Source organism: Danio rerio, chromosome 23 (assembly GCF_052040795.2).
Source record: "Danio rerio strain M-AB ecotype USA chromosome 23, GRCz13ab, whole genome shotgun sequence".
NCBI lineage: Eukaryota > Metazoa > Chordata > Actinopteri > Cypriniformes > Danionidae > Danio > Danio rerio.
In genome coordinates, this window is record NC_141043.1 from 38,261,820 (window position 1) to 38,278,627 (window position 16,808).

Consider the following 16,808-nt stretch of genomic DNA (forward strand, 5'->3'; position numbering starts at 1 on the left):
GGTTTAACACTACTATCTTTTTCACGTGCATTTTTAAAAAGGAACTCTTGACATTTTTTTTTTTTACTATTAAAAAAAAGTAAACATGAGAATAATAATGTTGAAAACCATTGTGTTGTATATCATTTTGTGTTATGTTTCATGATACATTGACCTGAAAGTGACGCTTGATTAATTTAATGCATGTATTAAAAAAATGTTTAAACAGAAGTTGCACATAAAAACAAGTGTTAATGGAAGACTATCTGAGGGGAAGTATTGTTTAAGTTAAACAGTCCAGTTTTAAATTCATTCAGATGATCTCCAGGGCCTAGTTTAAAACATTTAATCTGAATCAAATTGGTCCACATTTGGAAATCCCATGCTTTGCCATCCTGGATTAACTGATCTATCTTACTCTTATGATAGTTTTTAAAGGAACATTGAGTTGGATCACTGTGGTCCAAATGCTAAATGTTAAGATGATGTTTACCAGAGCCTTAAACGGAACCAACAGTGTAGCCTACTGGCTTAGCAAAGAACAACAGGTAAGCAAAATACCAGTGGACACAAACAGCCGTTATTTGTTTAAATGGTAAGAAACACAAACACTGCAATCAACCAACTTTTTTTTTTTTTTTTTTTTAGTTTGTTCTAATACAATACTGCTTTGTTGTTGTCTGAGTTCAAACTGTTGAATAACCCAAAGGGAAGGATTGATACAAATCAAATGTAAGATTAGATTACGAGGTCTGATCTTAATTCAAAGTCCTTCTGTTACCTTTGAAAAACCCATTACCAAGATTTGATCCAATCCATGATCCAAAATCCCACTGGACTACTTTAGAAAAACTGGGCCCAGGTCTGGTGGGAGCACTTTTATCTTAGTTTAGCATAGATCATTCAATCATTAGATTAGAACATTAGCATCTCTCTCTCAAAAAGAAAAAAAGTTTTGATGATTTTTCTGTTTGTCTGTAGTGACACTATTCACCAACGGAAAACTGGTCATTTTCTCTGCTGACATGGCTACGCACTATATGTTCATTCATGGATACCAATCAATGGACTATGTTGCTATACCTTGGCTGCAGCAGGTGCAATGATATTACTCAGCACTTGAAAATAGATGGGTAACAGTGCTGTGTTATATTATTGCCGCTGATGAGTAACAGTGCTGTCTTATATTATTGCCGCTGCTGCAGCCATAGTACGGCAGCAAAGTCCCTCGATTATTATGCAGGACTGAAAGTATAGTTCCAAGCCATATTATAGCAAATTCTCATTTTCAGTCAGTCTTACGAAACAAAAATTAAATGCTTTATTTAAGTGAGATGCTAATGGTCTAATCCAAATCAATGACTTATGCTAAGCTAAGTAAAAACTGCTCCCGCCAGACCTGGAGATTGGCTGAATGGATTCAAAAATGGTCAACTCGACTGTTTAACTCTAATAGTCTGGAGTGTTTTATTAACCGTTGTTTTTATTTTCATGTCCAATTCCTCTTTACAGTACATAATTCTTTATAATTTTCTACAGCGAAGAGGCAATAAATGCATCAAATGCCACTTTTAACTCATCACTATATCATGAAATATTTAACAAAATAAAATACAAAACAATGGTTTTCAACATGCTCTAATGTTGCTTGTGCAGCAATTTAATGCTAGAGCGAAGACCACTTTACAATAAAGGTACCATTAGTTAAAATGGCTGAACCATAGTATTCATTTACTGTTTAGTATTATAATCTTAGTAAAAGAACTAACTAAAAGTGAAAGTTCACCTAGAAATGCATTCTGTCATAATTCACTCATCCTTGTTTCAAACCTATCTTGAGTTTTTCTTCTGTTGAACACAAAAGGAAGATTTTTTTAAGCATACGGGTTGCTGGCGTTCATTTACTCCTATAGTATTAGTTTACCAAGAAAACAACATTCTTCAAAATATCTTCTTTTTGTTTTACCAAAAAAAAACACGAGGAAAAATAAATAATTAAAAATAAAGTAGGTCGTTTTCATTTTTGAGTGAACTGAAGTAAATTATACTGTCTTAAAATCAAACTTGTATCAGCTAATTTTAGTAAACATTAAACTGCTAAACACATTAACCTGACTAAACAACTGTATTTTTTGTTAAACAAAGGTTTATACATTTTTACTTCAAATATCAACCTTTGTTATTTAATAAAATAAAAATGTTTTATTAAACCAGACCACCTCAGTAAGATGGATTTTAAAAGTATAAAAATACGAGAACCAAACAACATAAACGACATGCAAAGGTAATTTTAAATCTGTTAAAAATAAATTATTCACATACTCAAACATTTAAGCTCTTTTTTAGTAATCTGCATCCAAGAATTTTCCATTTTAAAATGTTCTATATGATTCACTACATATTTTTTTCACTTTTAATATTGAAAGTAAAACTCAATATTTAATCAAAAGTAGATTAGACGACTGATGCATTTACACAATTCTTTTTCACATTTTACCTAAGAGATTGTTTTTGCATAAAAATGATGAAACTCAAGAGAAAAAAAAAACATAAAAATGAGTTCAGCATCAGTGAGGAAATGTTTTTCACAATTGTTTTGTGCGTAATCTATAATGACATGCTTGCATAGTTGTGTAGACAGTACATCCACATTTCTAGAAGAAATCAGAGAGCCTGACCTGAAGCAGCGCAGCACTCAGGTAGCAGCAGGTAAATGCAGGTGTGATGGCAGTGTGGCCTCCTTGAAGCATATTAATGGCAAAAAGAAACAGGAGGTGACCTGGAACCACCAGGAGGAACAGCACCCGCGCAGACTTCGAGTTCACTCCTGAGTGAAAGTATTCAAAACTTATATTGGAATGTACATTGTTATCATTCAATACAGAAAAGAATTAGAGATGGCATTTTTGCCGTATCGCCCAGCTCTATCATAATGTGTGTATCTGCAATAGCCACATCGCAGGATTCTTAAAAACAATATTTATACAATTATGACCATGTTATTTTACATTAGATCAATTTCTGTCCTTGAACACTGAAAAAAAGTGTTGCAAACTATTTATTTGTGTTGAATTTAAACAAACAAATTAAGTTTAATAATGTTCAACTTAATTTGTTTGTTTAAATTCAGCCCAAATAAATTGTTTACAACCACTTAACGTAAAAAAAAAAATTAAATCCAAGGAATCATCTTTGAAAATTTTTTTTCATACGTTCCCCAGAAAACCAGAAAGCACTGTTTGTTTTACTTTTATTTTTGCTGTTATTTATTTATGTCTGTAATTTATTATATTTATAGAGATGCACTGCAGAGTAAAAGACTTGATCACCACAGTTGATCTAAATTAAAGAAATCTTTGTGAATAGAGCTACTTAAACCTGTGAAGTTATAATCATTTCGCAACAAAACAAAATATTACTGCTTTTAGACAACATGATGTACTTTTGAAGCCTTTTTAGTCAAGAATGTAGTTGTTTATATTGCAATTATGCAGTTTATTAGTAAGAATAGAGCCTATTTTAAAATATTAATTTCTGAGAGAGCTCGTCGACAGCCATTAGCCTACCATAGAGTAGACCAAAGATGGTTGATGTTTTCTATCCACAAGATAGCAGCAGAACCACATAATAAGCTTAGAAGATTATGACAATCTGATTTCTAACTACAGCAGATCAAATCATTAAACTGGTAAGCATACCTGCCAACACTCCCGTTTTTCCCTGGAAAACTCAGACCAATCTCCCACAACCATCCCGTTTTTTTTTTTTATTTCTTCCGGACAACTCCCATAATCCCCCCCCCCCCCCTCCCCCCCTCTTTGATACAGTAAACACCCCCGGGTCGCCAACTTTATACAGTACCCGATCGCAGCGGCCGCTCAAAACCTGCTGCATCCTATCCCGGTTCTCAACAGTATTATTTAGAGACCTCACCCCCGAACACCCCCTCCCCTCGGTCTCCCAGATTTTCAGACATGTTGGCAGGTATGCTGGTAAGTGATATTCTAAGTTGATCTCTCTCTTTTGTATGCTGTAGTGCTGTATTTATACTAATTTGTTGTGTAAGCAGAAAGAATCAATCTTTCCGAATACAGCTAGTTAAACCTGTGATGTTATAATCATATCGCAGCAAAGCAAAATATTGCAGTGTCATCGCAATATCATGCAGCCCTACTTAAAATATAGATAAACAGTTGACGTCAGAATTATTAGCCCCCTTTGAATTCTTTTCTTCTTTTTTAAATATTTTCCAAATGATGTTTAACAGAGCAAGGACATTTTCACAGTATGTCTGATAATATTTTTTCCTTTGGAGAAAGTCTTATTTGTTTTATTTCAGCTAGAATAAAAGCAGTTTTTAATTTTTGAGACACCATTTTAGGGACAAAATTATTAGCCCCTTTTGGCTATATTTTTTCTCGACTGTCTACAGCACAAATGATCGTTATACAATAACTTGCCTAATTACTCTAACCTGCCTAGTTACCCTAATTAACCTAGTTAAGCCTTTAAAGGTTCAGGACACCATGGAGAACTTTTTTTAATATTAACAGATTTGTGTGTGTTGAGCATCATTTAAGACAATGTTAGCACCTGTCAGAAGTCAGGAGACCTGCTGCACTGAGTCTGCTGGATACGGGGATTGAGGGAGAAGTCCTCATTTATAGTGTTTACATGAACACACTTATCTTTATAATGATATAAATTGTGGTTATGTGAATATGAAATTACGAATAACAAATGTAGCAGGGCATTAAATCACTGTTCATTTCTTTGCATTTTAACTTTGTGAACTATCATCATGCGTCTCATGCGTCTCCTCACGGTTTGTGTCTCATTTTGTGAGCTAACTGACAACAACAGTTGTTCGGTCACGTTCTCCCCTGCTGGCCACACCCACTCCTGCCCGATGCTCGCGGAGCTCCACGCCCATTAATCATGCATCTTTTGAAAAAATTCTGAAGTAGACTTTAACCGAAAGTGGGGGGGTGTCATGGCCCTTTAAATGTCACTTTAAGCTGTATAGAAGTGTCTTTAATAAGATCTAGTAAAATATTATTTACTGTCATCATGGCAAAAATAAAATAAATCCGTTATTAGAAATGAGTTATTAAAACTGTTATGTTTAGAAATGTGTTGAAGAAATCTTCTCTCCGTTAAACAGAAATTAGGGAAAAAATAAACAAGCAGTCTAATAATTCAGTGGGGCTAATAATGCTAACTTCAACTGTATATTAAAATAAAAACTATCAATAAAAATCCTAATTTGTGTTCTGAAGTTTAACAAATGTCTTGTGGGTTTGGAATGATATAAGTGACAAGCAAATGATGACCGAACCTTTGTTTTGATGTGAACTAACCCTTTAGGACAATATTTGCAAAGAATTATTGCACTTACGTCTTAACTAAAGGCTGACGAAAACAGCTTTTGTTCTTTCTGTTGTAAAATCATAACCTAACAACTTACAAATATGAACAGCACACTCCACCTCAACAAACAGCACAGCCTACGATATCAACGTCCAATCCACAAACGGCACGGATGATTAATGATTTCAAGTGTAAACATCAGAGTTCAGGCTTTGTTCAAATCCCAAGCCATAATCACCAGCAAACACGACTAATTGCCGGCTTTATCTCCGGCGTCTGAAGGAGTGAATTGAGAAATAGTTTGACAGTGAGCTCACCTGAGGAGAAGAAGGTGACGCAGGGATTGGGCCAGTGCTGTCTCATCTTATAGGGCAGGACTCCAGGGACGCTCCAGAAATGAAGGTAGGTGGAGATACGACTGGCCTGGATGGCCACCAGATTCCCCCCGACACCTGAGGAGGTCAGAAAGGAAAGAATGCGAGCGCTTTCCAATCATTACACCATTACAATCCTCATATCCCGCTCATTTGAAACGCAAATGGAACGTGTGTTGGAACGCAGCGTCCGTCCAGGGGAGTGTGTACACTGACATTACTCAAATAAACATTTTCGGCATATTTCAGAGGATTATAATAGCTTTTCTGTGGAAACTTGTCCATGATCTATAAGGAATATTACAGCAGGAGGGCAATGCCTTGACGTGAATATCAAGCTAGTTAATGAGGGATCAAATTAAAAGCAGTCTGTCTCAGGGTTCAGCTGGAAAAATAGAGCGGCAGATCTATTAGGATTTGTGCGGGGCATTAAAAGTCATGAAATTTTGTCATTATTATCATCGTCGTTAATTTAGCAAAACTCAACGCCTGAAATGACATTAAAAATGAACACTCCAGTTTTTTGGGAAATAGGCTCACAGGGTTTCTGTGAATTTTAAATTTAAGACTTTTAAAAACCCTTTTAAGACCATTATGGATGAAATTTTAGATGTAAACAGGGTTAAAACGAATGATTATTTCTAAAAACCACGAAAAAATAAATGTAATCATTTCGTAGTGGCGTACTTTAAGGTGTCAAAACAAGAAATTGTAGTTGTATACACTTTTTTTTACCATAGTACATTAGCTGAAGTCAGAATTATTGCCCCCCTGAATTAACAGACCCCCTGTTTATTTTTTTCCCCAATATCTGTTTAATAAAGAGAAGTTTTTTTTCAACACATTTCTAAACATAATAGTTTTAATAACTCATCTCTTAAAACTGATTTATTTTATCTCTGCCATGATGACAGTAAATAATATTTGACTAGATATTTTTCACGACACTTCTATACAGCTTAAAGTGACATTTAAGGGCTTAACTAGGTTAATTAGGTTAACTAGACAGGTTAGGGTAATTAGGCAAGTTCTTGAATAATAATGGTTTGTTCTGTAGACTATAGAAAAAATATATAGCTTAAAGGGTCTAATAGTTTTGTCCTTAAAATGGTGTTAAAAAATTAATAACTGCTTGTATTTAAGCCAAAATAAAACAAAAAAGACTTTCGCCAGAAGAAAAAAATATTATTCTGACTTTAACTGTATGGTGAAATAATATATACAGTTGAAGTCAGAATTATTAGCCCCCTTTTGATTTTATTTTATTTTTTCCCAAATTATTTTTAACAGAGCAAGGAAATTTTCACAGTATGTCTGATAATTTTTTTTCTTCTAGAGAAAGTCTTATTTGTTTTATTTTAGCTAGAATAAAAGTAGTTTTTAATTTTTTTAAAAACATTTTTGGGACAAAATTATTAGCCTCTTTAAGCTTTAAGCTTTTTTCGATAGTCTACAGAACAAACCATCATTAAACAATAACTTGCCTAATTACCCTAACCTGCCTAGTTCACCTAATTAAGCCTTTAAATGCCTCTTTAAGCTGTATAGAAGTGTCTTGAAAAATATCTAGTCAAATATTATTTACTGTCATCATGATAAAGATAAAATAAATCAGTTATTAGAAATAGGTTTTTAAAACTATTATTCTTAAAAATGTGCTAACAAACTCTCCATTAAACAGAAATTGGGGGGAAAAATAAACAGGGGGGCTAATAATTCTGACTTCAACTGTGTGTGTATATATATATATATATATATAGAGAGAGAGAGAGAGAGAGAGAGAGAGAGAGAGAGAGAGAGAGAGAGAGAGAGAGAGAGAGAGAGAGAGAGAGAGAGAGAGAGAGAGAGAGAGAGAGAGAGAGAGAGAGAGAGAATATATAACTACATTTTCTAGTAGTTAAATATATATATATATATGTAAAATGACAAGTTTAACAGTTTAACATTGTTATAAGTCTATTTATTATGAAGCCAATTACATAAATAATAAAAAATATATTTTTGTTGGCTTTTGGTCCAAACTGATTAACAAGAACTTTTGCTCAGCATTTACATTTAATAATGTTAAAGAGGTTTAATGTGTATTAATTAGATTGTAAAACTTACTATTTCGTGAGTGAGTGCTAGACATGGGACAATAAACTGTTTCAAGGATTACAGCGGTTTGGAAAAGTCAAGGTTTTAAAACCGCCAACATTTTCTGTTATACAGTTCCTAAGATACTGTGTGTAAGATTTGTTTTGGTTTATATTTCCATGTTTTTCACAACTATTTTATTTCATTTTCAGGGCAACATCAAAAGCTAATAGTCCAAAATATTTTAATGTTTCTTAATATTTAATGTTTTGTCTTCAATGGGGGGGGGGGGGGGGGGGGCATTTAAATAGAATCTATTCTCAAGCAGCGATCACAATACTGACACCATGATGTTTTTATCCAAGGTTATCATACTGTCAGAATCTTATACCAGCCCATGGCTAGTGAGTGCATATTCTGTGCTTCTGAATGGCTGTATTTTAATGTTTCAGTCGTGTTTCGTCCGGTGCAAACAGCCAAATTGCTCATCAATGCAAATCTCCTCAAGTGGCATATTATTAGTACACTGGGTTACAATGTAACCTGCTCACCTAATGTTTACGCTTGTAATATTTATATTATTTGCTAATTAATAAGCTCATGTGGAACTCTGAATCTTCATCCCATTTCAGAGTCTGCTACTGACCACTAGAGGTCGCATTTTGGTCACGGATGGATGCTTTGAGAGCCTTTCTGAATGAATGAATCAAATACACTGATTAAAAGAATCAAAACAAAGACAGCGTTCGGGCATGTAACTCATATTTTCAAAGCAGAATAACTGACTTTAGCATTGTTTTTCAGATAAACAAGAATGTTCACTTAGCACGTTTCTTAAACATCTGCAAAAATATTATGATTTTTTATGCTTTAGAAGAGTCAAAAACTTACATACAGCACATTTAAAACACATTTACATAAATAAATCGATTGATTGAATAAATGATGGGCTCAAAAATCTGTGGATTTTAGCGGGATCACATTCTTTGCAGGCTTTTTCATGGTATATTTTATTAGAAACAGTTAAAAATGACATTATAAACCAGAATTGAAGATCCCAGCAGAATAAAATCTGTCTTGATAAACAACTAGAGAAGACGTCAGAATAGCTACTACTGGATTAGACCGCTTTTACAACCCAACATGCTCAGTTCCCTTTGGGATGTGTGTAGTTTCCATCAATATAACGTTGAGTCACGGTTTGAGCACATGTGCATCTGGGTAAGAACAGAACCATGAGGGCAAATCTAAACCAGATTTTGCTTAAGTTAATAAATCAGCACAAGTGATATTTTGTGTAAAACCAAAACAAAACTCTGCCTCGGCTGAGGTTTTTAAGTCTATTAGTTAAACTCCCATCAAAATGCTTGACTTCTTTCATGTACGGTGAAACGTCGCAAGTGGAGAGCCAGTGCCCTGATTTATCGTGCCGATTTGGAACGGGACGGTTTTATTTTGGCAGCAGAGAACAATCGCCTCCCTGAATCTACAAGACGAGTTCCAAACACTGAGAGAGATGTGATCAATTTTACTGTGATGAGCGGTTGAAGAGGAGTGTGAAGTGACATTTCCAAATTTGTTTTTCAGGCCTACTGCTGTTTCTTTTTTGTACTAGGGCTGTATGGTTTGGAGTATGTGAAAGGTATCTGTGCTCAAAGTGCGGTTTGTTATGGACATTTACTCACCGTTTATGACTGGTGTGAAGACCGCCATGCCCTCAAAGTTGGGATCGCTCACAGTCTTATCAAGAATAAGACCTCCAAAACTAAAAACGCAAACAAATGAAAGAATATTTACTTTATTTGTTGACTGACAATTGACAACTCTGTAAATATTTACATATTGTTTAAAAAACTGTGTTGAATTCACATGACTTAATCTACATTGATGAAACTAGCTTAAAAAATAAAATAATAAAAAAATTGCTTAAAGGAGCTAATCATTTTAATCCTAAAGTGTCTTTTTTTTTTACTGATTTTATTCTTGCTGAAATAATACAAATAAGACTTTCTCCAGAAGAAACATCATTTGGGAAATATTTAAAAAAAGAAAAACAAAAGGGGCTAATAATTTTTTGTTAAAAATGTATATATTCAAAAGAGGGCTAATAATTCTGACTTTAACTGATTTTTTCAACACATTTCTAAACATAATAGTTTTAATAACCCATATCTAATAACTGATTTTTTATATTTTTGCCATGATGACAGTAAATAACAGTAAATAATATTTAACTAGATGTTTTCACGACATCTCTATACAGCATAGAATAACATTTAAAGGGTTAACTAGGTTAATTAGGGTAACTAGGCAGGTTAGGGTAATTAGGCAAGTTATTGTATAATGATGGTTTGTTCTGTAGACTATTGGACAAAAAATATTGCTTAACCTTAAAATTGCTTAACCTTAAAATGGTTTTAAAAAATTAAAAACTGCTTTTATTCAAGCCGAAATAAAACAAATAAGACTTTATCTGGAACAAAAAATATTATCAGACATACTGTGAAAATTTCCTTGCCCTGTTAAACATCATTTGGGAAATTAAAAATAAATAAATATATAAATAAATAGATATTATAGGGAGGCTTATAATTTTATTAACTAATATATTTTAACGTCATAATGCATTGAAATCTAAATAAACACACACACACACACACACACATATATATATATATTATACAATTTTTTACCAGTATTGAACATTATATATATATATATATATATATATATATATATATATATATATATATATATATATATATATATATATGTATATATATATATATATATAATGTTCAATACTGGTAAAAAATTGTCATTTTGAATATATCCTAAAAACGTATAACAAACCAAATATTAACCCCATTTAGCCTGAATAAATGGAATTGAATGATTTTTAACCTCAAAATTGATCAAAAGCTATCAAATTTATTTAAAAATAAATACTAAAATGACAGATTTTTCTTGTACTAATGTTCGCCAGGAGTCCATGTACACAATTATGAATAAAGTTCAGTCTAAAAAAAACTGTGTGTGAAAATTATAAAAACATGCCAGATAGACCAAATAAGAATAACAAATGTTTTTACACTAATATAAATAAACATGTCTTCTTTTTACAAGCTTTTTGATGTGTATTTTGAATCTTTTTTGTACAGTTGTCAGTCAGTCAATACGAGTTATGTCAGATCGACAATAGATGTCAGTCTATTGTCAGTCTGACATAATACCTGTTTACTCATTCAGGAAAAAAGGATAACATACAGTTGAAGTCAAAATGATTAGCTCTCATGTGATTTTTTTTCTGAATATTTCTGAACTGATGTTTAACAGAGCAAGACATTTTTCACACTATTTCCTATAATATTTTTTACTTCTGGAGTAAGTCTTATTTGTTTTATTTCAGCTAGAATAAAAGCAGTATTTAATAAAAAATAAAATAAAAAAAAACATTAAGGTAAATATTATTACCCCCTTAAGCAATTTTTTTTTTCGATTGTCTACAAAACAAACCATCATTTTACAATGACTTGCCTAATTACCCTGGTTACGCCTTTAAATGTCATTTTAAGCTGAATACTAGCATCCTAAAACATATCTAGTCAAATATGATGAACTGTCATCATGGCAAAGATAAAATAAATCAGTTAGTAGAGATGAGATATTAAAACTATTATGTTAAGAAATGTGTTAAAAAAAAATCTTATTTCCATTAAACAGAAATTGGGGAAAAAATATACAGGGGGGCTAATAATTCTGACTTCAACTGTACATGACAAAACATTTTCCTTCCAAAAAAAAAAATAAAAAAAATAAAAATCGATGCATTTTGTAAACTGCATTATGATGACTAAACAATCTTTCTTGACCCAATTAAAGTGGTCCCGCTGGTTTCCTTTTCAGTTCAATTGAATATAACATTTCTGTTATATTACTGACTTAAAGTGTGTCTCTGTTATTTACGTTTGTACCTGCTGATGGACATGGCCACGATCACCGGCTGCCAGCCAGACTTTAGCACCTCTTTAATCTGAGGACTCCGTCTGGCGATGACCACCCATACAGGAATCAGCAGCAGAAAGAAAACACACACCAACGGGGACAAATACCACACATCTGCACACAAACAGATCATACAGATGACAAATTACTGACCATTTGACATATCGGGCGATATGATTTAAAGGGACAGTTCCATCAAAAATTCAGTCATCATTTAATCACCCTTCAGTTGTTCTAAACCTGTTCCGAGTTTCTTTCTTCCATTGAAAATAAACATATACTGAAGAATGTTGAAGAAACAAAGCCATGTTTTATATTTGTTCCTATTATAGCTTTGAATATTAAAGATGTACATAAAAAGACAAATTTTATTAAATCTGGCAACCTTTCATAGATTATTTTAAAGACATAACTTCTACAGGAAATTTAAATTGAAGAGCATCAGACTAATTTAGATTCAAACTGTAAGGTTTTTTGTTTGTTTATTTTTTGTTTGTTTCTTTGTTTGTGTCATGGGTATTTTATTTATTATTGACTTATTGTATTTATATATTTTATTATTTTACTTTTATGCATTGTTTGTGTGTGTGTATATATATATATATATATCTTTCATTGTCATCATATTTCATGATACATTTCATTGTTTTGTAAAAGTTTGAAGGTTGGAATTTGTAGGTCATTGTGTAAGAGTGTTTAAGAAAACAACAAATATAGTTATAAAAAGAAATATGTACATTTTATGTATAATGATACATAAATATTGAATATAAAACATGGATATTGAATATGAATATTGATATATAGATATTGAATATGTATAATGATATATGGATATTGAATATGTACAATATATGGATATATGAATATTGTTTATGTATATTGATATATGGATATTAATTATGTATATTGATATATGTATATTAAATATATATATTGATATAAGGATATTGAATATGTACAGTATATTGATATATGAATATCGAATATGTATACTGATAGATGAAAATAAATATGTATATTGATATAAATATCATTTATGCATATTTATTTAAGAATATCGAATATGTATATTGATATATGAAAATTGAATATGCGTATAGATATATGAATATTGAAAGCGTAAATTAATATATGAATCATTAATATATATATTGATATATAAAAATTTAATATGCGTATAGATATATGAATATTGAAAGTGTATATTGATATATGAATCATTAATATATGTATATTGATATGTGAAAATTGAATATGCGTATAGATTTATGAATATTGAAAGCGTATATTGATATATGAATCATGAATATGAATATTGATATGTGAAAATTTAATATGCGTATAGATATATGAATATTGAAAGAGTATATTGATATATGAATCATGAATATGGATATTGATATATGAAAATTGAATATGCGCACAGATATATGAATATTGAAAGCGTATATTGATATTTGAATCATGAATATGTATATTAATATATGAAAATTGAATATGCGTATAAATATATGAATATTGAAAGCGTATATTGATATATGAATATGTATATGGATATATGAAAATTGAATATGCGTATAGATATATGAATATTGAAAGCGTATATTGATATATGAATATGTATATGGATATATGAAAATTGAATATGCGTATAGATATATGAATATTGAAAGCCTATATTGATATATAAATCATGAATATGGATATTGATATATGAAAATTGAATATGCGTATAGATATATGAATATTGAAAGCGTATATTGATATATGAATCATGAATATGTATATTGATATATGAAAATTGAATATGCGTATAGATATATGAATATTGAAAGCGTATATTGATATATGAATCATGAATATGGATATTGATATATGAAAATTGAATATGCGTATAGATATATGAATATTGAAAGCCTATATTGATATATGAGTCATGAATATGGATATTGATATATGAAAATTGAATATGTATATTGATATGAATATCGATTATGTACATTTATATATGAATATGTTTATTGACATATGAATATTGAATATGTATATTGCTATATGAATATTGAATTTGGGCGAAGCAGTGGCGCAGTAGGTAGTGCTGTCGCCTCACAGCAAGAAGGTCGCTGGGTCGCTGGTCTTCAAACTAAATCAAGAGATGAATTCTTTTTTCTCTTTGTAAATGGCCTGATGGTCTATCTTTAAATAGTTAACACATCAGTTGCCACCTGTTTTCTTTCTGGTCATTAACATACAGGATTGGACTGCTTATGGTTTTTGTAACCCATAAAGTCACTTGATTGTAAATACTTTTAAATTTAACATTTTAAACCCAATTTATACAATTAAAAAAGTCAACAATGCAAATACTGCACATAAACCACATATATATATATATATATATATATATATATATATATATATATATATATATATATATATATATATATATATATATATATATATATATATATATATATATATATACACACACTTCTAATTCCAAACTTCCGAACTTGTATTGTTTATTTTATTTTCCACTAATTTAAATGTCATTCTGTGTTCTTGGGTTGATATAGATGTATGTACTGTAGCTCCTGAAAAAACACACACAAAAAAAAAATCCTTGTGTGTTTGCGTACACTCAGTGAACAAAGCTTATTCTGTTTCTGATACATATCTGACCAGAAGGTATTTAAAAAGGTATAAAGGTATATGCGTTTCTACTGCCCTCTTCTGGTACACATTTCACAGCTCACACTCTGTATTCACATAAGAAGTGAGAATCAAGTACATATAACATAAACACTGATAATAATAGCGATAAGTGATATAGGGTTAAATTAATTATATCAATACATTATAATTAACTTGTTGACATTTAAAGTTGATAAATTTTTACTTATTTAAAGCAATAGTTCAGCCAAAAATGAAAATTCCTTCATCATTTACTCACTGTTTATTTGTTTTAAACCTTTACAAGTTTCTTTTATGTTTTGAATACAAAAGAAGATATTTTAAAAAATGTTGGAAACCATTGATTATAGTATTTGGTTTTTTTCTACCATGAAAGTCAATAGTTACAAGTTTTCAAAATATCGCCTTTTTTGTTCAACAGAAAAAAAAGCTCATAAAGGTTTGCAAATACTGAGTAAATTGTCATTTTTGGGTGAACTATGCCTTTGTTAACGCCAGATTAATGCTATTAATTATGACTGTTACAAACAAATCTTTTCTTAAGGCACTGTACAACATTCAGAGCAGCACACATATTTTAGGTTGTAAATATGGCAGATTTTTATTTTTAAGTAAAGATAAATAATGAATGAATAAGCAGACAAACACACACACACACACACACCTCTGTACTGGAAGAGTGTGCTGCTGACTCCTGCCAGCAGAGAAAGAGTGATCAGATCTCCCAGACTCGCTGCTATTGGTGTGGCCACATTATCAGGGTTGATGCCCACCTTCCTGGAGCCGATAATCACACCAATCATCACCAGACCTGAGCGTGACAGACAGAAGCAGAGTCTGTGACGGTAGCGAAAAGGTTCAATCAACGAAAATTACTAAAATATCACATATATATGCACTTTTCCTTAAAAAATAATAACAAATTAAATGTAAAAAAAACACTGAAATAATAGTCTAGGTTAGGTGTGTTTCTTGTTACTTTAAAATGCTGCATGCCATATTAACAGTTCAACTGAGTTTTTTAAAAGTATTTTATGAAAACAGCTGCAGCTGATGAAAAATATAGAATAGTCTATATTACTTGAATTTTCTATATTTATATTCTATTTTAGTTATGTTACATTTTAATACATTTGAGAAGCCTTTACTCTATTGTGAAGTCACACTTAATAAGCAATTAATCATCAACTATGATAATATATATATATATATATATATATATATATATATATATATATATATATATATATATATATATATATATATATATATATATATATGTATATATATTTTAACTGTGATGGAGATTTGAATTTTGAAAATAATTTGATAAATAGTTCAGTAGTTTAAAAAAAGTACTGTATTTTGTAAAAATAACAACAACAATAATAATAAAGTAAATTATACTTTACAAAACGTTACTTCAAATATGTAGATTTTGACATTCAAATACATTTATTTAAGAAACAATTAATGATAAAAAATGTAAAAAAAAAAAAAAAAAAAAAACACTGAAATCATAATCTAGGTGTTAAAATGTTGCATGCCATAACAGTTATTTTTTTATGTTTTTGAAAAAAGTCCTTTTTGATAACCAATTCTTCAGTTTATCAAAATACAGTAAATCAAACTTTTTAAATATTATTATTTTCTAAATTTTTCTATTTTTATGGACATTATGAGAGGTCATTACTCTAGTCTGCACTGACACTTAATATCCTGCTAAAGAAACATATCTTATTATAATCAACACTGAAAACTGTTGAGATAATATTTTTGTGGAAACTGTGGGCATATTTTTATTTTTTTTAAAAATGTATAGTTGACGAATAGTGCAATAGCTTTTTTTTTTCTGAAGAATAAATTTATAATATTACAAGTCTATATCATTATATCTAATCAACAATGCATCTTTGTTAAATAAAAAAAATACTTAAAATCATGTGGTCCAAACCTTTGGATAAAAATATTTTCTGTATTAAATGAGCAAAAAACAAAATGCAGATTTTCCTATAACTTATGAAAAGTTATTTATTTATAATATGCACATTTTCTATATAGGCTTGGTTACTTGGTTTAAACCAAATTTGATTAACCCTCATGACCCATTTAATATCTGCACGCACATCTATATCTTTTTAAACATCAGATCTGGAAGAATTGAATTACACTTAGTCATACAAAAGTCTTGTCGTGAATCCCAGTTGTAAAAGTAAAAAAGAATAACTTGACTTCTAGTTGATCATTTGGAAAAGTGGCAGAAGGTAGATTTTTTCAGATGAATCATCGGTTGAACTGCATCCCAAT

At 30.7% G+C, this 16,808-nt stretch overlaps 1 protein-coding gene across 9 annotated transcripts in view; it reads right to left on the minus strand.

The window, feature by feature from the left end:
* Positions 1-16,808, minus strand: part of slc41a3 (solute carrier family 41 member 3) — a 142,820-nt gene that overhangs the window by 983 nt on the left and 125,029 nt on the right. For all 9 annotated transcript variants that reach the window (XM_087307549.1, XM_087307551.1, XM_087307552.1 and 6 more), the window contains 5 exons: positions 15,166-15,312; positions 11,774-11,918; positions 9,485-9,564; positions 5,667-5,801; positions 2,658-2,806 (listed from right to left, as the gene is read on the minus strand). In XM_087307549.1, the coding sequence (XP_087163675.1) occupies positions 2,658-2,806; positions 5,667-5,801; positions 9,485-9,564; positions 11,774-11,918; positions 15,166-15,312 (656 nt within the window). The remainder of the gene's footprint in view (positions 1-2,657; positions 2,807-5,666; positions 5,802-9,484; positions 9,565-11,773; positions 11,919-15,165; positions 15,313-16,808) is intronic.